At 38.1% G+C, this 26,025-nt stretch overlaps 3 protein-coding genes across 13 annotated transcripts in view; all 3 read right to left on the bottom strand.

Annotated features, from left to right (window-relative positions):
• Window positions 1–6,520, bottom strand: part of LOC132110506 (phosphofurin acidic cluster sorting protein 2-like) — a 30,775-nt gene extending 24,255 nt beyond the window's left edge. For all 9 annotated transcript variants that reach the window (XM_059517175.1, XM_059517179.1, XM_059517180.1 and 6 more), the window contains exon 1: window positions 6,085–6,520. In XM_059517175.1, the coding sequence (XP_059373158.1) occupies window positions 6,085–6,203 (119 nt within the window). In that variant the 5' untranslated portion in view covers window positions 6,204–6,520. The remainder of the gene's footprint in view (window positions 1–6,084) is intronic.
• Window positions 6,521–10,525: 4,005 nt separating this feature from the next.
• LOC132110510 (serine/arginine-rich splicing factor 5-like) lies at window positions 10,526–14,754 on the bottom strand. Of its 3 annotated transcripts, XM_059517190.1 has the most exons (8): window positions 14,669–14,754; window positions 13,959–14,107; window positions 13,803–13,873; window positions 13,085–13,198; window positions 12,935–13,004; window positions 11,753–11,826; window positions 11,567–11,674; window positions 10,526–11,140 (listed from the first exon to the last, which is right to left on the bottom strand). In XM_059517190.1, exons 2-8 carry the CDS (start codon window positions 14,082–14,084, stop codon window positions 10,924–10,926), a joined length of 780 nt encoding a protein of 259 aa, XP_059373173.1. In that variant the 5' UTR covers window positions 14,085–14,107; window positions 14,669–14,754; the 3' UTR covers window positions 10,526–10,923. The 3 variants fall into 3 exon arrangements, 1 of the variants encoding a protein (XP_059373173.1); XR_009424656.1 differs by lacking the exons at window positions 10,526–11,140; window positions 14,669–14,754 and adding an exon at window positions 12,260–12,703 and having other exon boundaries at window positions 11,611–11,674; window positions 13,959–14,148; XR_009424655.1 differs by lacking the exons at window positions 10,526–11,140; window positions 14,669–14,754 and having other exon boundaries at window positions 11,599–11,674; window positions 11,753–12,703; window positions 13,959–14,148.
• A 347-nt stretch (window positions 14,755–15,101) lies between these two features.
• LOC132110512 (deubiquitinase DESI2-like) lies at window positions 15,102–22,526 on the bottom strand. The gene is made up of 5 exons (XM_059517193.1): window positions 21,560–22,526; window positions 20,390–20,462; window positions 17,882–17,975; window positions 17,668–17,809; window positions 15,102–17,533 (listed from the first exon to the last, which is right to left on the bottom strand). The coding sequence occupies exons 1-5, from the start codon at window positions 21,596–21,598 to the stop codon at window positions 17,285–17,287; spliced, it is 597 nt and encodes a 198-aa protein (XP_059373176.1). The 5' UTR covers window positions 21,599–22,526; the 3' UTR covers window positions 15,102–17,284.
• Window positions 22,527–26,025: the final 3,499 nt, after the last annotated feature.

The raw sequence follows: 26,025 nt of genomic DNA, 5'->3' as shown, positions 1-26,025 counted from the left end.
TTAATCTAGATTAAAGACACATCTCTTTGGCCAAGCATTCAAATAATGCATATCATAATTTGTGACTGCATTATTATTCTTTAGCTTGGGTTAAACTAATTAATTTTACTTTGTTGGAACAGCAGCTACGCTAATAGGTCTCTATTTGTTTCTCGGTTTTGAAACCCGAGATTTACATCCCACGGGTAACTAGGATTTACACAAGCTTCAGTCTGGATCCAGAACACCTGAGAAGAGACCAACCCTGAAACAACATACAGAACTAACAAATATTGCTACAAGTGTGATTGCATCATAATTATTGCTGTTAATAGTGTTCATCGTCTGTTTGATTATGTCTTTAAATAGATTTTTCCGTACATTTCTGCCATGTGCACATAAACTGACAGTCACCACTGATAAGCTACTAATAAATATTGTAAAAATTAGTGTTATACAAATAAACTTGTGATCAGGAAGTTCAGGCTAGTTTTGCATTCTTGACCATAACCATAATTTCAAAGATCTACTGCTGCTGGCTCACACCTGGGCTTCTGGGCATGGTCATGGTCATGGTCCACAAACCAGCTATTTTTGTCTTTGGTGTGCAGACTCCCACAATCTGAATCTCTGCCCTCACGGTGATGTTGATGATCGGTTTTTACAAAGAGCTGCAATGCTAATAGACTTTGATCACCAGGGTTTAAAATAAGTCCATCAAAATAATAAGCACAAAAAATAATACTTGGTTTATGAAGAAGGATCTAGATGACTTTAAAGGAACAGTTCGCCCAAAAATATCAATTTTGTCATCAATAACTCGCTAAACCAGCATGTCTCTTCAGACCAAAAGCATGATTATTGACTTTATTTTTGATCACATGCAAATAATTAACAAATGCAGACAGCAGCTCTGCTAAAAAAAAAAAAGTGTCAAACATGACATTGTAGGCAGTTTTCACAGAACCTGATGAACTGGGTTTGAAGTCCCTGTGTTGTTATTTTATATGATGCAGGTGTGAAAATAGACATCAGCAAACATTCAGAACAAAGTCAAAAGAATTTTATAATCTGAACGACTGGCTATTGACTGTAGGAGGGGTGTGTGTGTGTGTGTGTGTGTGTGTGTGTGAGTGTGTGTGCTTGTCCTTTTTAACAAACCTTCATACTTGACCAGACTGGAATCTGAAGGAATGAGAAATAACACAATTAGACCCCCTACTGTAAGTGCTGAGCAAGCAGATAGCTGTGCACTGGTGTGTTTGTGTGTGTGTGTGTGTGTGTGTGTGTATGCATGCAAGTAGTCCCTTCATTTCCTGACATATGCACAGAGAAATTCTAGTTAAATTAAACATATAGACTAATTTTATATATATGACCACAAATACAGTAAAAACAGTAATATTAAAATAAAATAAAATATTCATTTAAAATAACAATTTTCTTCTTTAATATCATTTAAAAAGTAATTAATTCTTGTGATGGCAAAGCTGAATTTTCAGCAGCCATTACTCCAGTTACACAATCCTTCAGAAATCATTCTAATATGCTGATTTTGTGTTTTTTTTTATCACTGTCAATGTTGAAAACTGTTGTGCTGCTTAATGTTTGTGTGGAAACCATGATACATATTTTCAAACTTTATTGATAAATAAAAAAGTTAAAAAGAACAGCATTTATCTGAAAGAGAAATCTTTTTTAACATTATAAATATATTTACTGTACATTTTGATCAATTTAATGTGTCCTTACTAAAAAAATTGTCAGATTATTTCTGTTCAAAAAAAGGGTACTGACTACCAAACTTCTGAATGGTTCTCTCTCTCTCTGTGTGTGTAACAAGTTGCTATAAAACAGCTACAATGGTTTCAGTTCATCAAGCACTAACCTTTGTGGTATAATTAATGTTCATAAAAATTATATTTCAAACACATTTAAACATTTTTCACATACATTGAAAACCACTATTCTAAATACCCAGTAAAAATCCCTGTGGGCATAGCAAATTAGTCCTCTAGGTTAAAAGGACATCAAGAGTAATAGGTACTGATGTACAGACCTAAACCATGTGCTGTAAAAGAGCTGCGCCGTCATTCATTGCTCTATTAAAGAGCTTTAAAGAAATAGCATCTGCTATCCCACCGAATCAAGAACAAACACAACAAAACGCTCCAAAACCAAGCAGCGCTTTAACATATAAACAATATGGCTATTTACCCTGCTCCTGCCAGTGTGAGTGTGTATGTGTGTGTGTAAGAATGGCTGTGGGTGTGTTAAAGACAAAGCCATGACTGTTTCTTCCCTCTGGGTGAGAGAACGCAGCACACACTCCACCAACACACACAAATATGACAGCCTAGCACAGCCTGTTCAATCAGAGAGAGAGAGAGATTTCTATTGTTTTAGTGAAAACGATGCCCACTTGAGAAGATACAAAGGACCAATGGCGTCATGCACACAGTCAGCAGCACAGTGTCACTATAAACAATACCTTTATATTTAAGCTCCTGCTGATGAATGTAATTTTACACTCAGAATATACAGAAAATCACTTATTAGAAAAATATTGCAGGGTTTATTTTATTAGTTAAAACTTTAAATAGTGCTTATTTTCCTTATTTTTACTATTAAATGTCCTTTTCATCACGTAAGACTCAAGTTAATATTTAAAAAAAACATTTATCATTTAATAACACTGTGAAATGAAATCTACAACAAATCTCAAAATGAATATCCATTTTTCATACTATATAATGTTGTGATGCCTAAATTCACTTTTAGTATTTAAAATCCCTGATTTTAGTTCGTAATACTTCATTTTGAATTTATTTAGACAAAATAGTTTAGAATCGTAATATCTGCCACTGATATTAGCTATAATTAAATGTGAATAAGTTTTCTGGTGTTTAGGACTAACAATATCATTCCTACTCTCTCTGTATTATTTCAATGTGACTAGACCGGCCATGTATTAAGTTTAGGTTTCTAATGTCAGAAACAAGCCATTTTGGCAGCACAGTTTTAGTAGATGCTCTTTCTAGACTTTCTGGAGGAAGCTGAATGCAAGTTTTCATAGTACAATCAATTAACGACTTAATTTATCAAGAGATTACCTCAAACCTTCCTATAATAGTATTTTGAATTAGATTATATTTATAAATGTTGCCTTTTCATTTCAATTTTAGTTTAAGTCTTAGTAATTTTGCTATGTGAGTTTATTCATTGTTTTTTTATATATATTTCTATATTGCTTTAACTTTTAGGCCTATTTCAGCTGCACCTTTAGCAATTTTAGTACTTCAACTTCATCTAATATTCACATTTCAGCTATTGTTTCAGCTTTTTTTCCAAGCAGTGAAGTTTCAGTTTCAGTTAACAAAAACAAGACTGCTTTCAACAATCCAGTTACAGCAAAAATCGTCATATTACATAAACATTACTCACAGATTTCAACGCACTTCACATTCTCATGCTGTACTAAAAAAGGAAATGACTAATATGATGGAAGTGGATCAGCTTTTCTGCTTTATTTATTTTATTAATGGTTGACACATCTATGCCTTGTAGCGTTCAGATACTTTCTGTTTCCTCACACTGATAGTCTCTGACTGACTTCAGCGGGACTCATCCAGTCAGAATGTGACGGCTCTGACAGCTTAAATGAACGTGAGGATTAAGCCAGATACAGTGAGCTAATATTAAGTCCTTATAAATCTATCAAATCTATCATAACACACACAATCACACAGGTTTCAAACTCAATGTGTTGTGACCTATTTTGCAGTAAATCTTAATGATGATGATTCTTGTCATTCAACCCAAATTCATTCATCATCTTATTCACTGACACAATTAAACATCAAAAGAGATCAAAACCTCGAACTTGCAATCAAAACAGCTGCTTTTGAAGCATTTCAGCCCACCACAAACACTTCAATAATAACTGACCCACAATCTCCAGAGGTCACCATTTTAGATGTGGCTGAAGGATGCCAACGAAGTATCTCTTAACATAACAAACATAAACACAAAAGGCCAGATGTTTAATTAAAAAAATACATATTTTTATAGTTTTAGTTAAAAGTAACAACACTGCAAAGAATTAAATCTTCACCAGAAAACGCAAAAAAAATAAAATAATACATCTCTGATGCCGATAATATATTCACAATTCTCAGCCAAAAATAAGAAAACCAGTCCTACAATCGGGACATGCCCACCATGTCAGGCCTAGCCAATCAGACAGCTTCTCCAAACTAGGCCACACCCACTGCAGGAGAACCCCAAGGGGAAAATCCTCCAGAAAAGCTCAGAAGACCAGCTGCTGTGGCTCATTAATTAGTTCATTAAAAACTAAAGCTAATGTCATTTTTATGACAGAGACGTATGAGTGTGTCTCACTGTGATAAGATGAGTTGTTTCTCTCAGATTCTGCACTCAGCTTCAATTATGTGCACAGAACAGACCTTTAAATTGACACATAATTAACTGTTAGAATTCTATGGTCAAATGTCGTGCTCGTCACACAGAAAAGGGCCTGAGGGAATATAAGTCTGTGGTACAGTTGTGAATCTTTTAGTATGATCAAGAATTCATAAAGCACATCTCTCTCTCTCTTTATTCCCCATCCATCTCACTATTTGCTCCAGTTCAGGCTGTTTTAAAGGAATATTTCAAAAGAAAATAAAAATTCTGTCATTTCTAACAAAAACCTGAATTACTTTTTTTGTGTGTGTGTAATAGAAAATGTAAATTTGTGAGGAGTATTCATCATGTACCTTTCTATTGCCACCTGCATTATTATGGTGATACATTTTAATGTAAAAAGCGTTTTTTACTAGATATTTAATGGGATATTTTTTTTTTTTTTTTACAGAGTAGTACTGGGAAGCTCCAAACTAAAAAAAATAATAATAATAAATTTATAAGTAATCCACAGCACTCCCACACAATATTTCAAATCTATAGTCATGTATGAGAAGTTGTTTCTCCCAAAAACATAAATAAAATCCTCCTCTCCCTTTAGACTGGATCAATTAGAAAGTGAGGAGAACTCGAGAACTTGATCAATCCAAATGCTGAACAAACCATTCAGTCTGGTTTTGTGAACTACTTGATTCATTGAAAAGACAAGACTCAAAAGAATGATTTGTTCAGTGAAATATGACTTCCACATTGAACTGCTCCTCACACAGAGCGATCACGTGGCTTCAGAAGACTTGCGGTCGTTAGGGCCTAGTTTATGATAGCTTTTGAAGCTTGAAAGCTCCATTCTTTGCAACTGCAGTGAAAAAAGGATCATTGCGGGGCTTCTAATTTCTCCTGTAAGTGATGAGGGTGTGTAAATGAAGACAGGATGTTCTTTTATGGGCGAACTGCCTTTTAAAGGTCATTTGCGGACACCACCCATAGTTCATCACAACTATTATATGGGACAGAAACAAAAACAACCTGCATGCCAGCACACATACGGTTTTAGTCAGGCCTGTTTTATTAGTAGCTTCTCTGTTATGATTTAATTTGTGTTTAGCAATAAACAAATAAATGTATATGATACTTTGATGACTCATGACAGCAAATAAGAGAAGCAGCTGGTGCTGAACGTTATGTTCCGGTGGCAGTGCACATAGTAGAGCCACTGGGTATATTCTGCACGACACCGGCCCCTGTTGACGAGCGCGGCGCGAGAGCGGAACCCTGACGTCACAAAGGCCAAAGGGTTTGCGGGCAGCAGAACAGAACTGTCAAAAAAAAACGGTTCGCGCTCAGCAGACCGGAAATTATTTTTTATTAATAATAATTATAGATAACAATATTAATAATAATCATAATCTCTAAAAGACTAGTGATAAAAAGCAACCGGGTCACATTTTAACACTAAATGGTGAATGACAGAAAAGCGTTACTAAATCTGCGGAACATCACTGGATTTGTGCCACTGTGATCCAATCAAACGCGCTCGATCAGTGCACCACAACGATAGTCAAACTAGTTCACACACCCTTCTTCTAACACAGACACACACCACTCCCTGTCGCCGTGCACCTACCTGCCCCCCTGCTCACAAACAGCCCACCTGGGTGTCCGATCACGCGTGTCTCTCACCTGGGGATGCAGTTAGGAGAGGAGCCGTCTATCTCCCAGGTAGCGAACAGGTTCATAGGCACCGGTCTGTTTAGCGCCCCGCTCCCGGGGAAGCTTAACCGGCCACTTCTCTCCGCCATGCTCGCTGCTGGTGTCCCGTGCACCTCAAGCCGACACCGACACAGTGAAAAACTTCTCCCTCAGGAACGCGCTGGGTCTAAATCCTTCCCGTTCAAACGGCTGTTAATCCGCTGCTCTATCGAGCCGGGTTACCGTTCACGGGTGGCGCAGCGATTCGCATACGGTGTCAGCGTGCAGCTTCATGCCGCTATGGGTCGGAATTTCCACACCGTGCACCGAGCGCTCGCGACAAGAAACTGCAAGCAGCAGTTCTCGCCGCAGGAAGTCACGTGACCCCGGGTTGTACCAGCGACTGGCTCATCTGCGCTCTTGAACACTCGATAGCCAGTGAATAACAGGACAACTAGTGAAAGTAACTAGTGCTGTTTATAAATGAACCGTTACGTTATGCTGGGAGTGTACAGTTAAAGTATTTTATGACAGTGCTTGCAAGTAAAGGACATTTAAACTTAAAAATACTGGTAGTACTGGGTATTGGGACTTGCTTATTCCACCAGTTTTGCAAAAAGCAAGCATTAAACATGTATGGTATTTACTGCATGATGAAGTTGGTCAAGGTAAAATATAAATAAAATAGCAATAATGGATCTTAACATAGGTTAATTACCTTTTAAATATTATATTATATTATATTATATTATATAGCTATTCCAAATTGCCAGTATCCTGGACATAAATGTCAGTTATAACACTAGCATTCCTTAAATATAAAAATATAATAAAGTATACTGTAGTTTCTGAGGAACTACATTGTTTTTGTTTATATCATTACACTTAATTTGCTGTTTTGTTCTGTGAAACCTTACTAAGTATATGGAATAACCATTGTATAAAAGCAATAAGCCCAGCGAAGCCGTGGTTTACCATGAATTTATAACAGCTAACAGGGTTTTAGTCACTCTGCAACATCCCATAGCTTTTTTTATTCTTGATAATTTTATATTTTATAAAAGTGAAATGTATCATTTCAAAATATAAAGCAAAAAGTAGAGATGAATGACTTATAAGCCAATAAATGCTCCTCTGCTGTCATCTCCTGGCTATAGTGGTAATTTGAATTTTTTATTATTATTTACAGTGTTTGTTTACCAAAAATATATTTTGGTCATTAAAATTAAACTGAATCATTTTTAGAACTTTAAAGTGGTGGAAACAGCTGGGGGACATTTTTGAAAGCCATTGAAAGTGCTTGAATTTCTCTCTCAAATGTTTGTACAAAACCTAAAATTAATAATGTAATGCAACTGCACACAACACAATGGTTATAGATAGCGTTGCGACTTCTGGTTCTCTGCCGTGCATCAGCGCAGACGCTTCTCTCTGGATGTCGCTGTGCAGCAACTGGCATATTTATAGAGTGAGAATCATGCCAAAACCTCACACACACACAAAACGTGTGTTACTCACACCCAACGATTCACAAACAAACTCAGTGTGGTTTGCAAATACAAAACATCACTCACAAACTAATTTATTTTGTTCTGCAAATAAAAAACGTAGCTATCTAACAAATACACTACGTTTTACATATACAAAGAAACGTATTTCTTCAATGACAAAAATATCCTCCAAGTACAAACTAAAATTTTTCAAGTACAAAAAAAATCCTTCAATAAAAAAAAAATCCTTCAAGTACAAAACAAAATTCTATACAAAAAACTGTCACGTGACTTTTGGCACTAATTTTTCGCCTTGCTGATCCACACGCAAATGCCTTCAGATCCACACACATGTTAGTAAACTGTCATGTAATTCGCACTCCACAACAGCAGGTGGCGCTGTTAGCGACTTGCTTGGCGCCGCCACCGACATGGAAACAGAAGAGAAGAAGAAACGCTAGCGTGAGGGATGTTTTGAACACGAACAGAAAATGAGTTTATAATACCCTCAATATCAGGGGTTTAGCCATTTACCCAAATCTAGGGCCTTGTAGAATCTCAAAAGGCATGCAGTACAAACTTTGGTTCAGTTATAATAAGAACATGTTTGTCTTCCATCCTGGAAAGTTTGGTGAGCCTATGAATAACACTTTAAGATATTAATGCCCAATGGTTCTCTGATAGTGTTTTTGATGCTATAAGAAGGACAATCTCAAGGACTGACAAAAATATGAATATTTTTACAGGCCTTAGTTTTGGGACCCAAACATAATATAGAAAAACTCTTCATCTGAGATGTTGCTGCAACCCCTTTCCTGGATTCTGACTGATTTGACATGGAATGAAGCCTCTATATTCTATGAGACACTAGCAGAAGACCAGGGTTGATTTGGAGATCCAAACACACCCTTGCAATGAAAAACAGACCATTGCTATGGACACGGAACAGACTATTTTTTAGCGGAAGCAATAGAATCGTTTTTATAATCAATAAACTCATTTTTAAATCAATATTTTGTGCAATGTAATAAGCGGGATCATGTATAGCGAGGCGGTTGTTATAGCGAATAACAACCCCTTCAGGCTGATTTTTCACCAGCAATGACTGCAAACTCACCTGTTGGCCGCTCATGGTGTTCAAAACGTCCCTCACCCTAGCGTTTCTTCTTCTCTTCTGTTTCCATGTCGGTGGCGGCGCCAAGCAAGTCGCTAACACTCCTGCTGTTGTGGAGTGCGAATTACATGACAGTTTACTAGCATGTGTGTGGATCTGAAGGCATTTGCGTGTGGATCAGCAAGGCGAAAAATTTGTGCCAAAAGTCACGTGACAGTTTTCCGTACTTGTAGAATTTAGTTTTGTACTTGAAGGATTTTGTTTTGTACTTGGAGGATTTTCTTTTTAATTGAAAGATTTTTTTTGTACTTGAAAGATTTTAGTTTGTACTTGGAGGATATTTTTGTCATTGAAGAAATACATTTCTTTGTATATGTAAAACATACTGTATTTGTTTGATAGCTACGTTTTTTATTTGCAGAACAAAATGCATTAGTTTGTGAGTGATGTTTTGTATTTGCAAACCACACTGAGTTTGTTTGTGAATCGTTGGGTGTGAGTAAAATACGTTTTGTCTGTGTGTGAGGTTTTGGCATGATTCTCACTCCATACTGGTTCCCCAGTAAACCTGTTCTGAGCTCGGACCAGTTTGCTTGCGCTGTGCTCAAAAGGTGCGAGCTGATAATTTACACAGCTCAAACGAGTAGCGCGGTTCCGTTATGCTTGTTTCGATTGCCGTTGCAACAGAAATGGGAGCTACTAAACAAAGCGGTGGTTGCAGCAGTGCGACCGCTCACAAAATTTACTCACAGTCTTTGTGCCTTGTCATTTAAATTGGAATGTTACATGAGTCAAAAACAATGAAAACAATAACCATTTTCCTTAAATGGTGCTAATAATTACAATTTTCTAAAAAAAGGTAATGTTCTTTGTGTTGTTTTTAATAATCTATTTTAATAATTTTAATAATCCATTGCATATTAAAATGGTACTAACACGGACTATTAACACCAACACTCAGATTTGGTCACCGAATTGCATCCCGTGTAAATACAAATTTATCTTAAATTTGGAAAGAAAATGTGTAAAGATGAGAAGTGTCATTCTTTTGGTTTCATTAAAAAATTCTCACAATAATAACTCTGTGATATCTATTTGTAAACTTTTCAAATTCTAAGCTAACCTAAATTTATCACTCCTATTTTGCGGTCTATAACACGCTGCAGTTATTATCAAAGACAACATGCTATTGAAAGAGCAAAAGAACACACTTTCCCAGTTGTTGTGTGTAGTAATTAAAGGTTCTCCAACGGTCTACGCTATTTGTTTGTATTTCTCCCAACAACAAATTAATTCAAAGCACTTCCGTTGTTCTAGGAGTAAAATGACTAAAGGGTTGGTAGAGGCATGGAGGGAGGCTTTTTTCTTCTTTGATAATGCATGTGTTACAATATCGCCTACCATTCATGCTTTTCAATATGTTGTTGCCAGGATCATCATTGCAGCAAATAAATTCATGAAATACAGGTTTCAAGCGTGTTTCTCATACATTAACGGAATCAATAACTGTATATGTTAAGGCCCTAGATGGAAACTGTATTGATTCTCACAGACATGCAGGCTCTGTCTGATGCAAAGATGCATTAAAAAAAAAAAATCAATTTATCGCTAAAACAGTGGTTTGAAATGGATACTCTCTGAAAAGTTTGATCTATAAACTTCTGAACCCCCCCCCCCCCAAAAAAATTCAAACTTAAATGCACAGTGAGTTTATTTTACTGCAAATCAGAGATAAGAGTTTAAGTTAGATAATTAAACTATGGTGTTTCGAACCAATGCAGAGGCACACTAATCAAATAAAGAACACATTTTGCACCACTAGAAAAAACACTTTCTCTGGCAAATACCAATATATTTTATTCCAGAGTGTATATACAGACATAACCTTCTGCTGAACGATACTCAAACTAAAATGAACAGGTGAGTTTAAAAAACAAAACCCACATACATTTAAGTTCTCTACAGAAGTATTCCAGGATTAAGATTGATTAAATAAAAATAGAAATCAATGCAAGACATTGTGAAAAATATCTAGTCTTAACCCACTCCATTATCTCTAAAACCTACCCAGTTCCTCAGGATAAGAAATAAATCAATCTTTTCACACACACACTCAGCCCATTCAACTCACAGCAAGTAATTTACACTAAAGTAGCACAATGACATATGCCACATTAATAAGTGGAAAACAAAAAAACTCAGTCTCACACAAACACAAAATTAGTTTCAGTGCCGACTCTCTGCAGAGACAGATCGGGAGCGGCTCTGTTTCCTCAGAGGAGACGAAGAGCGGGAGGGAGAGCGGTTACTGGTAGTCTTCTTCTCTGGGGTGCGACTGGGTGAGCGACTGCGGGAGCGTTTGCTTCCACGCTCAGGGCTGCGACTCCGACTGGGCGAGCGGGAACGAGAGCTGCTCCTGCTGCGGGAACGACTCCTACTACGACTGCAGAGAGAAGAAAAACAGGTCAAGACCATGTCAGGGTTTAACCGTGTCAAAACTTTTCAAGCCTAAGTAAAGAAAAGAAATTAAAAGGGACTGAGCAATTTGTCAATCTGTTATTTAAATGTAACTGCTGAGGAAGCACAACTTGTATACAAAAATATTTTAAAAAGTTGGAAATATGGATTTTGTACCTTGTTTTCACATCACTTAATTAACTTTTTCCCAAGACTTAATTTTACATTGACATCTCAAATAAATGTATTCGGATTTTTTTTTCTCAATGCACAAACATTTAATGCCATGACTTCTTGAATAAGACTTTCAGCTTTCAATTGTGGTAGGGCGAATGAAAGACATAAGACCTAAAGAAACCCAGTGTGAGAACTTTTTGCAATTTGAATTCATGTGAGATTGTCTGGTACGTACTCCCTCTTGCGATCCTCGAACAGCTTGAGTTTGCGTCCATTCAGATCTGTTCCATCCAGCTTCTCTATGGCATTCTTCATATCACTGTGTGAAGCAAACTCCACCACACTGTAAAACAAATCAGGACAAACTCATTACAATCACGAGAATCAGAAAACAGTCTTGTGCACATGCACAAGATCTTACCCCTCATTCTTCTTGGTCCTGTGTGCATCCACAAAGGTCACTTCACCCACCTTCCTCATCAAGTCCTTCAGATCCTGCAGAAAGCACAGAAACCATTTAATGACACATTTTCAGAGACACCCAAAAGCACTGAGTCACACACTGGAGTTTACCACCCACACATTTAATACACAGACACATTCTGCAGCATCTGCTCTAAAGTGTGCGCTGATGCACCTGTAGAAAGGTCCCTCAACAGATGTCATCTTACCGAATGTTTGTCCCGGTTATAAAACTACCGGAGCGTGTTTGGCAACACAAATCTCATTTAGACTGTGTAAAACAGCAGGAAGCAAGGCCCTCAGATGGAGACACGCCTGACTACAGCTAGTTCCTGAGAACAGGTCTCATTTTGTTAATTAGATAAAACTCCCTACCGGCAATCTTTCTCCATTTATAACTAACTCCAGATTTAAAGTGACAAAACCCTCTTTACCGTGTAACTATCCAGTGTAATGAGCTACTTACCGTTCCAAACCACAGAAGGCATTAGCAAAGAGCCACTTGTCCAAATAGCAAACGGAAGCAATGAAGCGTTAAAACGACCTCGGACTTGACCCATCCGGCCTCTGTAAGAACGGACCCCACCAGAGAGAGAGAGAGGATGGGGAGGGGCCAAAACCCTGTCCCCCTCCCCGCTTCAGCACCAACAGAATAAGACCCAAACAGCAGATCGTGGGGATGGAGCAGATCTGACATCAGACCCTCCAGAGAGTGGCTACCCAGCTCCTCTAAGGCTATCCTGTGCTACGGCTCTGTCTGGTGCTACGGACCCAGCCAAGACTTAGACCAGTAGACACAGCGTGCCGGGTGAGCCACCACAGGGACACTATTCAGAACACAACCAGGGGAGGGCGTTATGCACCTCGGAGGCTGTGCATGCAACTCCAATTAAAGAATACCAGAGCACAACTGTTAAAGAAAAGGTTTGAAAAACATGGGTCTGGGTTAGAGAACCTTTCATCATTAAAATAATCATTTTTACTTATGTGAGGTTTGGCTGAAGTAAAGAAAAAAAAATACTTCCAGATTAACAGTAACAAAAGAAATAAATTGTGTGCAAGAATGTTTGTAGTGCAGGGATGAAATCGCTAAAACAGAAGGCTGCTACACTGCTCTGCTGCTACAGCTCGGGATGCTCACCTGCCAGCTGATGCGAGAGGAGAGATTCTCCACAATGATTCTGTGCTCCGTGCGCACGGGTGGACCATACCTGGAGAGAAGGGGAGAGGTTAGCTCATTTGAACGATAATGCAACAAACAGCATATGAGGGTCTCAATATGCTTGCATACCTGGAACCCACACTGCGGGATTTACGATACCCTCCAAAACGTGGAGAGAAACGGCCACCCATTCCTGGACCTCCACCTCTTCCTCGACGAGAACGGGCATGTTCAATGGTCACCCTGGTGTTAAAAGAAAATTTAAGTAATGAAATTACTAAACAGCTCTTTTTTTCTATATTGTAAGGAACATCAGAGTATAAAACTCTGAAAGTAAATGTATACCAGAGCCTTTCTACACACTGGTAACTGATTGCTTTTGGTTTTGTATTCAAAAGCAGAGGCAAATGAACAAGAAATTGCGGGGGCAGGGATTAAGAGTCCTTGACTTAATAGCACAAGCAAATTGTTCACAATGGAATGCAGAAGATAGATATCTAAACCTAGAGGTCTAATCCACCATGAGTTCCTTTGAGAATTTCCTACTGGGTTTATAAAACGGGTGTTTTAAATCATGGTAAACTTGAAATGCATAATTTAAAAAAAACCTGCTTCATATAACTACGCAGTTTTAGTATTGGTGTATAATTTATACGATAGCAACATGTCTAAGTATTTTATATTTATATTTACAACAGACTTATTTTTTTATGTTTAAAAAGAACAGTCACAGGAACTTAAAGATCTTTAACATGCTTTACGAAAATAGGGTGAATTTGAATTTCATGCGGACTTCAACCACATGAAACACGCCAGATGATGTAAGCAGCTCTGGATTCAGCCTCACCTCTCACTGCACAGCTCTTTTCCATTCAGCTCATACACTGCGTCGTCTGCGTCCCTGTGGTCGTCGAACTCCTGTGAAAAACAGACAGCAGGGGGCAGTAAGACACAGATTTCACCATTACCTCACACATAAGACCATAAGAAAGTAAACACTCACCACAAAGCCAAACCCGTTTTTTAGGTTAATCTCCCGAATGCGTCCGTAACCTTTAAAAAACTTCTCCACGTCTCTTTCACGAGCATGAGGGCTAAGACGGCCGATGAACACACGACATCCACTCATGGTGATGAATTAATCAGGGAAATCTGAGCAAAGAGCGTGAAATCCTGTTAATAAAACACATACCTTGAACCGCATCTGTGCGCCTGCTGGTCACACACGGTATGACACAGGATAATCATCTAGTCCAGTCAGTCCACGTACATAAATAAACATCCAACATGCGAACCGATTCATAAAACTAAAATAAAACGGTTTTCTGCAACACAAGGGCTTCAACTAACCTAAAACAAAACCTCATTTATAAAAAGGCTTTAACGTTACACAAAAACAATACTGCTTGTTAACTCGGCAGAACCATTGAATTGGTACTGATAAAATACTACATACTGCTATAAATCACAAATATCTTTAAATCAGAAAAAAGAAAGTCCGTTTTGAGAATTTATACCACGACTAATGAGCAAGGATCAGCCGTCGAGGCCCAGTCCGTACACGCAGATAGCTTTACTCCATGTTAAACCGTAATAACGGACAAAATACCGTCAAAATGAATTAGTTTTGTAATAACAAAGAACAAACAAAATACTAAACTATCAACATATTTATGACGTAAAAGTAATTTAAATTCGTCTTCATCCTCTCACCTCTGCTTACAGGATAAAATGGCGCTGTCTTTGAGACTGAGGAACGCGGCGGCGCGCAGAAGTATTTATATGCGTGTTCACGCGCATGGGGGAGGGTAATGGTAGGCGAGCCTCGTGCATGTGTACGTAAACATGTTGGAAATGGATATTCACGATTTCTAATGTACTTATACAAGATACAGAATATATTCAAATAAAGTACTGGAATGCATTTAATTAGCAGCCTTTATATGTTTTTTTGTATCGTTTGAGCTCGGTTTACACAGTTGGAACTGCATTGATCCAGTTTTGAAACCGAAGACATCACATGATCTACTGCTGAAAATTAGGAGCCACATGAGAACAATGACCCTGGGTGAGAGTTAATTTGATCAATGTTTAAAAGAAATGACCGTGTCCATCTCCACCCCGTGACAGCAATGAAATTCTGGGGGAATTTTAATTTCTTTATTCTCTATTCATCTGTAAATATCTGAAATTATCAATCACATCAAAACAAGAAGTACTTATCAAGGCTAAAAAAGGCATCAGTGGGTCATGCCTACAAAACAGGTCTTTGCTTAACTATTAAAATATCTCAGTTGTGGACTAAATAAAACAAAAACAGCATTATAAGAATTGGGCTCTACAGGTGGATAGTATCTTTGACAAAATAACAGTAAATAAAAAACATATTCCAAATATAAATTTCAGTTTTATAAATATGTCACCAAAAGCATATTTCTTATAGATTTGACTCATGAAACACCCGTGTTCCCATCTACAATAACATGCCATAAGAGACAGACAGACAGAGAGGATGAGCTTCTAGAGATGATTCTGACAGGCAAAATGGTACAGAAGGTCAAAATAATACTGATAGCTGTATCATTTACTCTGATATGGAGCATAGTCAGGGTATACACCATATTTAATATTTTACAAATGAACAGATATTGAACAGATATGTTTTTAACTTTACTGTTGATCCGTCAACTGAAAAAAATACTGAAAATATTCTTTGTAGTATGACACTTGTGGGTAAAACAATAGAAAAGTGCCATAGGACCATAAGACATTCAACCTATTGAATAATCTGTACATCTCTCCCAGTTTTATTTTAATTTGTGAAAAACTAGATCTTGTGTCTGCCTTTACTTAGGTCTATTGCCTGAAGACTGGAAAGACCTTACAACCTTTAGTTGTGGCCTAGTTACTGTTAAGGCTGGAATACATTTCACAACTTTTAAAACCTGAACAGATTTTTAAAACACTAGGCATTATATGCTTGCTGACTTTGTAAATGCTTAGAGAAAACTGGGCATCGTTTACCAAACAGTTAAGTATGATACAATTACAAGTCATGCTGAATGCAACTCAAAGATGTTTGATCCTCCGAATGTATGGAATCATAGTCTGAAGCAAAAAAAAAAAAATCAAGTTTGTGACCATCATACACGAATCGATTTTCTGTGAAATATGGCTCTGACTTTTAGCAACTACCATCGACTACTCCAGACTGAAAACAGGCCAAAAATTTTTGCAAAGGTAATGTAGTGAGGTGTGGATGACTCATTTTAACAACATTACTTATTTCAGTCTGCATTTTTAAAAGCCAGAAACCAAATTGTCTAAAGTCAAGAGAAATGACCATTAGCACCTTTGCAACAGTCCCTTTCTCTTAATCACCCAGACATTGCATTCAATCACAACACTGTCATAAATAAGCAATTCCGGGACGTGTTTGCATTCACACAGAAGGCGACCCAGCAATTTTCCGGGACCAACGTGCAGTGTGAAAGGGGCTATACAGTACTACTGATACCAGACCTGATGTGCAGACCCCACCCACACGATCCCACCCATCCCCTCAAAATCATTCTCATAAATGCTCCCTTTGTGTCCTCAACGACTGAACAGGGGTCTTTTCTTTCAGTTGAGTCCAGCATATAAATGGCTTACAGTTATAAGGCTGCAATTACCAACTGAGATACATGGTGCCATCGACTCTTTTTAGTGTAAATTCGTTGAAAACCTTGCACTAAAAGATATTGAAAAAAAACAGAGCTAGAAATAAAATGAATGTAAACCAAAGATTACATTAATTTGACATCATATAATTAAAGAAGGTTAATATCAAGAAAAGTCACTGAGGAAAAAATATGGTTAAGGAAATGTACGTTCCTCTTCAGATGACACACGCATTCCATCACAAACTAGAAAAGAATTTATAACACAACAATTTATAACAAAATTGGCTAAATCTGGAGAACATCCAGATCCAGATGAAAGTTCAGGATTTATGAGGAAAGGGCCTGTAGTGCTGTCCATCACGATAGCCCAGCATTCGTATTCCCACTTGTAAGAGAGAGAACACTAAAATGGTTTTCATTTCCCTAAAATCTTAGTAAAAATCAAACAACTCTAAAACTTCAAGAGTACCACTGCAAGGTTTTTAAATCCCTGTAGGCTCTACTGAAAAACATGACTTTGATTTCCTCATTCATATCGGCCATGAGGTCTGGCGTTCATCCAGTCCAGCAGGAGGCGCTGTAGCAGCAGGATCAGAGGTTGGAGTGTATATGTGTTCAAAGTAGCATAATACTGCTTCTAAATATATATATACATATGTTAAGATCACACTCGGGTGTGCCTGCAGCTGTGTGATGTTCCAGCAGCCGCCTCCGGGGCAGCCGAGGGCTCATCGTCACTGGAATCGTGTGTGTGTGAGTGTGTATTCTCCTTTCGAAGGCCCATGCTGATATGGCTCTGGAGCGCAGCAGGTGTGAGCCACTCTCTAGGCAAACAACTCTGCAGAAATGGAATACAGGAACTGAAATATGCCAATCGATTGACCCAACGTGGGATCTCTCTACCACACAGCAACTAGAGAAAGAGAAAGTGAGAATAAAATCATGTGAGAATGTAGAATGTCATCAGTCAGTGAAGCTGTATTCAGCCTAGTCCTATCATTTCTAAAAAGACAGGCAGAAAACAAGGCATTTGTGGAGTAAACTAACCTCAGACAGTGAAGAAGAAAAATGGTTACAGTTTTTGTGCATCAGGTGGTAGGCGTTCCCCTTGAACTCCTTTCCAAGCTCCTCCATTATTTTATCAATGTCCTCTTCTGCAAAGTCTGTCGTACCCAGAGCTATAGCCTCTCTGGAGAACAAACAGAACTTGTGAGTTGTTTTATGTGGCTTACATATGTGATGGTGTATGTGTAAAACTCACTTGAATTTGAAAGTCTCCCCCAGTTCTGAGGCATTTCCAGGGTTGATCTCAAAAATGCCACTGAAGGGATACGGATGGCCACCATATGCAAACTCTTCAGGAAACATGCAAAAACATTAAAAAAGGGTTCGAAAATCTTTCGATTGTCACTTAAGTAGGAATTTCATAAATATATTGTGCTTAAAGTCATCATAAAATGACAACTTGTTTTATTATAAACAATTCATTTGTACACATCATTAAAAAACATCAATATCAATATCCCCCTCGAAAGGACAATAATCCCTCCTCTCCAGCAACCAGTCACTCACTGGAATAAGCCAACAATAATGATCTATTTGATTCTTGACAAAATAAAACCTTGTCCTAAATTGTCTAAATGGTGAAGCTTTTTTACTCAGATATACATCACAACAGTTAAGAAAGGATTGTCAAGTTTCATGCTAACTTTAACTAGAATGCTTCTAGTATAAGCTACTTGGTTATTTGTTATTTAGCAGTTTAATCTAAAGTGATTTACTGAGACAAGCCCTCATAACAATTTTTTTAACATGTTTTAAATGTGTGTAGAGCACTGAAATAATAACATAATTTTGCAGATCAACACGGAAGTTAGCATCACCCTAGTTCACTCAATAAAAATCCAAAAAGATTTTTCCATTGACTTCCACTGCCAACAAAAGTTTGATTCTTATACATTTAGTTCATAATGATAACTTTCACAAATTATTATTTTTTAATTGAACCTAAATATTATTGCCTGAAGTAAAAAGCTAAAAATAGGCTATAAATGAACAGCAGTGGTCACGTGACCACTTTTTGGTTTGAACAACTCTTTAAGTCTTTATTTAAAAAATATTTTCCCTGAAAATTTGAGTTACAGTAGTTTGCACGAGTAATTATTTGAAAATGGACTATAGAGTAGAAGAGTTTTCCTCTTCGATGTGATGATGTCCCTGACAGTTTCTCTAGTCCCACTAAGCCACCTCTTTGTCAAGACAAGTAAAAAAATCACAAAGCCGTATTAATGATGCATTTCATGTCATAGAATAAAATGCTAATATTCTGAGCGTGTGTTAACCATAGAAATTATTTCAGCCATTATTTCAGGCCAAAAACTCATGTAAAAAAAAAAAACATGGACTTCAGGATGAAGGAACTGGAAGTGCTAAAATACTAACTCGTTTCCGGGCTTTGGCCTGCAAAAATATATCATCCCTGCAGTACTTTATTAGCAAAAAGCTAAAGCTCTGTCCCATTAAATTATTGATTCAGTCCTCAGAGCTGCCTACGTCTGCTCTATATCAATGCTGCTGAGCAGTGTGTGTGTGTGTATGTGTGAGAGAGAGAGAGAAAGTGTGTGTGTGTGTGTGTCAATGCTGCTGAGCAGTGTGTGTGTGTGTATGTGTGAGAGAGAGAGAGAAAGTGTGTGTGTGTGTCAATGCTGCTGAGCAGTGTGTGTGTGTGTGTGTGAGAGAGAGAGAGAAACTGTGTGTGTGTCAATGCTGCTGATCAGTGTGTGTGTGTGTATGTGTGAGAGAGAGAGAGAAAGTGTGTGTGTGTGTGTGTGTGTGTGTGTAAAAGGGTTTAAAAAAAAATAGTGGAAGAAGGCAGCATATTCTGTCACTTTATGACTCAGATCAGAGGCCTCACTAATTGGCTACAGCATGTTTGTTCCTCTGTTGTGTTCATCACTACAGACAGTGAAAGTAAAGTGACATACGGCCAATTATGGTGACCCATATTCAGAATTCATGCTCTGCTTTTAACCCATCCAAGGTGCACACAAACAGCAGTGAACACACACCCGGAGCAGTGGGCAGCCATTTATGCTGCAGCGCCCAGCATAACCCATGCCTTGCTCAAGGGCACTTAAGTCGTGGTATTGAAGGTGGAGAGAGCACTGTACATGCACTCCCCCCACCTACAATTCCTGCTGGCCCAAGACTCGAACTCACAACCCTTCGATTGCGAGTCCGACTCTCTAACCATTAGGCCACGACTTCCCTAACAACTTCCCCAGATAACACTTCACTGCAACTTGCAGGTGAAGTCAAGCCATTTGCAAAGCTTACACATGGTACATAATGCATTTAAATGCTAGTGACAAGGTTCAGACTGCAGAAAGATGATACAGTGATTGCATCTGTGACAGTGTTGAACATGTACAGTAACAAGCAAGAACAGTGATGCCATATCAAATATAACCTTACTTCAATGTGGCTATTCCAATAACTACTATTAAAAAAATAAATAAGACTAATGATGAATCACATTCAGTTGCTCAATTCTTAATTATTTTCAGTCTCATTTTGTCATTGTATTTTTATTTAGAACTATAAATATATAGACAAAATCTCTACCAACTACCATGTCTATTAACTGTAGTCCTAGTAGATAAAACAGCCTTTTTCACATAAATACTTTACAAATCTCCAAGGTTCCAGTAGAGGAGTTTGATGAAAAAATAAAATAAAATAATAACAAAATATGAATTGGTCACTGTACCTCTGCCATAAATTTGTATTCCTGAGTGGAAGACTCCAATGCCCAGAGTGGAGGTGTATTCATTTATCCAGTACTAAAAGAGCAAGAAGAGGAAATAGATCATATAATAACATATATTTTAATTAGAGTTAAGATAGATGTTTTTGTTTGCCTATGTCTGGAGAATCACACGTTTATTATAAATATGCATTTATTTATCTATCTAGCCATCTATATATATATATATATATATATATATATATATATATGTGTGTGTGTGTGTGTGTGTGTGTGTGTGTGTGTGTGTGTGTGTGTGTGTGTGTGTGTGTGTGTGTGTGTGTGTTAACTATAAGGCATTAAAATCAGTTAATGCTACACAACCTTGACATACACTATACAATACAGGCTTTAAAGTGAAGGAGGAGGGGTGAATATTCAGAGAAAATGTTTCTGTGTGAGGCCAAAAAGGTGCACCAGCTGTCGTTCATAGATAATTGAACATGCAGAACATGATTTAATGTACACAGAAAAAATACTAGCATATCCCCATGCCTCTGATTAAATGTAAAATAAATTGATAAAAATACAGTGTCACATGTATGTACTCACTAAGTCACTTTCTTGATTTTTATGACATAATATTGCATAACATTTACAGTCATATACAGACATGGTTTTAGTACAATGGTGAAAAGTACAGTGCTACTTCATAAATAAAAAGCTTTAAAAAAGTAGGATTAGGTCTACCATAATCACTGATCTCTTGTAGGCTATGCATATGCATATGTCAATGTATATTATTATAGTACTGTGATCACATGTGATCTGTACTAGTAAAGTGTGTTTTTATTGTGATGGGGTGACAGCGCCTCCACCAGCACAGGAGGAGAAACACGCGCTCTCATCTCGGCCATAGACTCGCACACCATAGCCTAAAGCTGTCAATGCTTTTAGTATTAAACCTAGACAAAGTAGTTATGTAATCGTGTTTTCAAAATGATACCACTGTGTCAGCGGCGCAGATTCTTTATCACTAGACTGTGACCACCCAGATATTGTTTCTTAAAGTCTTCATCAATGCATTGTTATTTCATCTTACATTTATTACATGCAACATTACACACAATTAGAGCCAGAAGGAGCGAAGTTGATGATAAATAGTGTAAAGGATGAAAGGGTTAATGAGCTTACCATATCATACACATTAAGAATAACGGGTTCATTTGCCATCCTGAGAGAGAAGCGCGCGCGATCTCTTAATAACGGGCGTTTATTGCTCTCGAGACAGTTGCCTTCCTCGTGAACCCTAGTGTCGGCTGCAAAGAAGACTAAAACACACAGCAAAGTCGCTACGCCAACACCCAAAATACCAAAACACGATATAAATGATTCGCTCTTGTCATTTTATCCATCACAGAGTCATTATGAGAGATGTTTAGAGGGGCTCGCGGGCCTAGTCGCGTAAGTAAAGGAGAAACAGCGGCAGCAGAGGTAGACACGGACGAGGAAAGGCAACAGGGCATCAGCTTCCATCAGTGGTGAATCTAGCGGGGAAAAAACAGGCACTTGTGGCCTCCGGGTGAGCAGGGCGCGGACAGTCTCCGGTAAGCGCGAGGGGAAGGGAGCACAGGCACCGAATAAAACGGATATCACCGATTTTCAAGGGTAGACACTAACCAAAAAAAGTCTTAAAAGGGCGTTGATGATCGGCGATGCACAACGACTGGCTGTCAATCAAATTAGGAGTTTGAATTCCCGTTAAGATTACGGATATTCCATATAGAACGCTGCTGTGAAGAAGCGCGCTCTTGCGCGTGTGTCTGTTGCGCGGGTTTTGCCGCTTGTCTGAGCGCAGGGGTCGCAGCTTTGATGCTGAAGGGAGCTTGGTGCAGTCCCGACCGCAACAGCCATCAGCGCCGCAGTCCCGGGATTTGCTCTCATGGAGGCCTCGATGAGAAGCACGGAGCGGGGAGAAAATTCTTTAGCACGGTTCACTGTATTGACGATGACATCACTCTGGCTGGGTCACGAGCGTGAGGATTCTAGAGTGCACTAGAATAAGCGGAGCGTGCGATTATTACATCAGCATCATCATCATCACCATCATGATAAGTACGCAGCACGTCCAGCATCCCCTTCCATCAGCGCCGAGCGGAGCGGGGCGGAGGCGATGCGTTATTCCGATCTACAAATATAACAGATTCTGCTCTCTATGCCGAGATATAGCCTCGCCGCATATGCACATACATAATTATTATAGGTCGAATTGTAGGCCTAATTATACACATTTTCCTCAATTATGTTTACTGGAAAATATAAAATGTATCAGGCAATACATACAAACTGCTTTACAAATATGGTTAAAAGTACAAAAATAAATAAATTAGTAGTATTTTTACTTTGAAACTAATTTTACTGAGAAAGTGCTTGTAAGTTTTTACAAATAATTGCAAAGAAACGACAGATAACATTAAATGAAACATGACATTTTAAAATAGAAATTTATATAAATTTATTATATATATATGTATATATATATATATATATATATATATACATATATATATATGTCTGTGTGTGTGTGTGTTTCAAGAAAAAAATCCTTGAAAGTCTTTTAAAATGTCATGTTTTATTTATTTATTTACAGTATATAAAAGTAAAAACCACTTTGTAATTTAATTGTTTGAGATAGTGCTCATCACTCTCATATGGTTTATTTGTGACAAAGAGAGAATAAGAGTTAGCTTTAATGCTTAATATGTATGTAACCCAGAACATTGTGAGGCTGTCAGCCTTTATTTAGGTTTAGGCAAAAATGCACTGTTAGGTAGTACAGTGCTTCCATTTTGAATCGACATTAACATTTCTCATAAATTGTCAGCAGAAATCTTGTCTAGAATACAGTAAGTGCATTCAGGAGTGTGTTAGACATTATTATTAGAGCAGAGTCATTTGTGCTGATTGTCCAAAGTGACTCACAGAGCATTTATTATAATTCCATAACTCAAAATGGTCAAGCCCATACTGAATCCACAACTTTGGTTTTAAATGCCGTAAATAGCCTGAATGTTCATTGTAAATAGCCATATGTTTAATCATGCTGATGCCACCACTCTTTCTGTTTCAGCCATGTGGTGTAATGTAATATAAGTCTCCAGAGGAAGCTCTGCATTATCGTTCTCTTTTGTCTCTCTCTCCTACTTAAAAGAACATTCAGCCACTGCTGCCTTTGAGTGTATTGATTTCTGATGAGGAGGACTAATACACACACTGACATAGACACACACACACACACACACACACACAAACATGCACGTAGCAGTACTCATTTGTCAAAAGCATCTGCTTCCGCTCTCCGACAGCAGACAGCGGCCTATCCATTTAGACAGAGAGACAGCAGCAGTCCTTCCACTCACACAGACAGCATGTTATCCTGAGTCAATCATCTGAATGGGACCCAGATACAGAAAATTCTCTGCATTTCATCCATTTCTAACAAAAGAAATTGATGAGCTAGAGGAAGCTTCTTGGTTTTTCACAGTACAAAATATTTTGAATCTGCAGCCAATAGTCATGTTTATGGTGGCATATATTTATGGAAGGAATGATCCATGCTTGATCCATCCATGCAAGGCATTTTCACCCACAGAACTGTTGCTCACTGACCATTCCCTGTAAACCCTGGAGATGGTTGTGTGTGAAAGATCGGCAGTTTCTGAAATACTCAGACCATCCCCGTCTGGCACCAACAACCATGCCATGTTCAAAGTCAGTTAAATAACATTGTTTTTCTCCATTCAGATGCTCATTTTGAACTTCAGTGGATCATCCTGACCATATGGCCTAAATGCATCGAGTTGCTACAAAGTGATTGGCTGATTAGATATTTGCATTAACAAGTAGTTGTACAGGTGTACATAATAAAGTGGCTGGTGAGTGTATATTTTATATTATTTTATCTTTTTATTTTAATACCCTGTATATACAGATGCTGGCCATATAATTAGAATAGCATCAAAAAGTTGATCTCACTAATTCCATTCAAAAAGTGAGACTTGTATATTATATTACACACAGACTGATATATTTCTAATGTTTATTTCTTTTAATTTAGATGATTATGACAACTAAGGAAAATCCCAAATTCAGGATCTCAGAAAATTTGAATATTACTTAAGACAAATAAAAATAAAAGGATTTTTAGAAATCTCGGTCAACTGAAAAGTAAGAACATGAAAAGTATGACCATGTACAGCACTCAATACTCAGTTGGGGCTCCTTTAGGCTGAATTGGCGTGGCATGGAGTCGATCAGTCTGTGGCACTGGTCAGGTGTTATATCAGAGCGCAGGTTGCTCTGATAGTGGCCTTCAGCTCTTCTGCATTGTGGGTCTGGCATATTGCATCTTCCTCTTCACAATACCCCATAGATTTTCTATGGGGTTAAGGTCAGGCGAGTTTGCTGGCCAATTAAGAACAGGGATACCATGGTCCTTAAATCAGGTACTGGTAGCTTTTGCACTGTGTGCATGTGCCAAGTCCTGTTGGAAAATGAAATCTGCATCTCCATAAAGTTGGTCAGCAGCAGGAAGCATAAAGTGCTCTAAAACTTCCTGGTATACAGCTGCGTTGACCTTGGACCTCAGAAAACACAGTGGACCAACACCAGCAGATGACATGGCCAAACCCCAAACCATCACTGACTGTGGAAACTTTACACTGGACCTCAAGTAGCGTGGATTGTGTGCCTCTCCTCTCTTCCTCCAGACTCTGGGACCCTGATTTCCAAAGGAAATGCAAATTTTACTTTCATCAGGGAACATAACTTTGGACACTCAGCAGCAGTCCAGTCCTTTTTGTCTTTAGTCCAGGCGAGATGCTTCTGACGCTGTCTGTTGTTCAAGAGTGGCTTGACCATAGGCGCCGTATAGGGGGAAAAGTTAGGACAATTCCAAGGGGCCCAAAAAATAGGTAAAAACTAATTTAAAATTTGTATTATATTATACACTGTATAAACCATCATAATTGAGTATATTTCAAATAATAATAAAATGAATGATGTCTTTGATTTTACTTATTTTGGCAATAAAAGTTAAATATCACCACTGACCAAAAAATTAAACATCCATATTGACCGACCACCCCCCTGCATCTGCATGAAATGGTTTGGTCCTGCCTTAGCGCACTTATCAGTGACGGTGTTTAGTTAGTTGCAGACAGTCAATCAATGCACGGCGCGCTAATAAATAATAAAACGCGAACTAGCAATCTGCAAAAAATGGCCCCAGCATCCCGGGAGTCACAATTAGTGGTCGATTAACTTAAAATTAATGAAGGCGGGATAGGCGGAATCACGCTGATAGAAGTGTTCTCTCTCTCTCGCGCGCGCGCTCCACTTCCTCAGTTCTCGCATACAAGCGCGCGATCAGTTCTCTCAGCGCTCAAATACACACACAGCAGTCCAGAAGATGTTTATCGTGTAGAGCAGGGGTCATCAACTATATTTGTCAAATGGCCAGAATTTTTCTCTGCAGACACTGTAAGGGCCAGATACTCGTAATATAAAATACAATTCGAATTGTATCCTAATATGTTATTATTTGATATACTAATTCTAATTCCAAATTTATGTTATTTTTTTACATATTACCTGTACTG

Source organism: Carassius carassius, chromosome 30, assembly GCF_963082965.1.
Source record: "Carassius carassius chromosome 30, fCarCar2.1, whole genome shotgun sequence".
NCBI classification, from domain to species: domain Eukaryota; kingdom Metazoa; phylum Chordata; class Actinopteri; order Cypriniformes; family Cyprinidae; genus Carassius; species Carassius carassius.
Note: the sequence above shows the minus strand (reverse complement) of the source record. Positions and strands in the feature narration are given on the sequence as shown.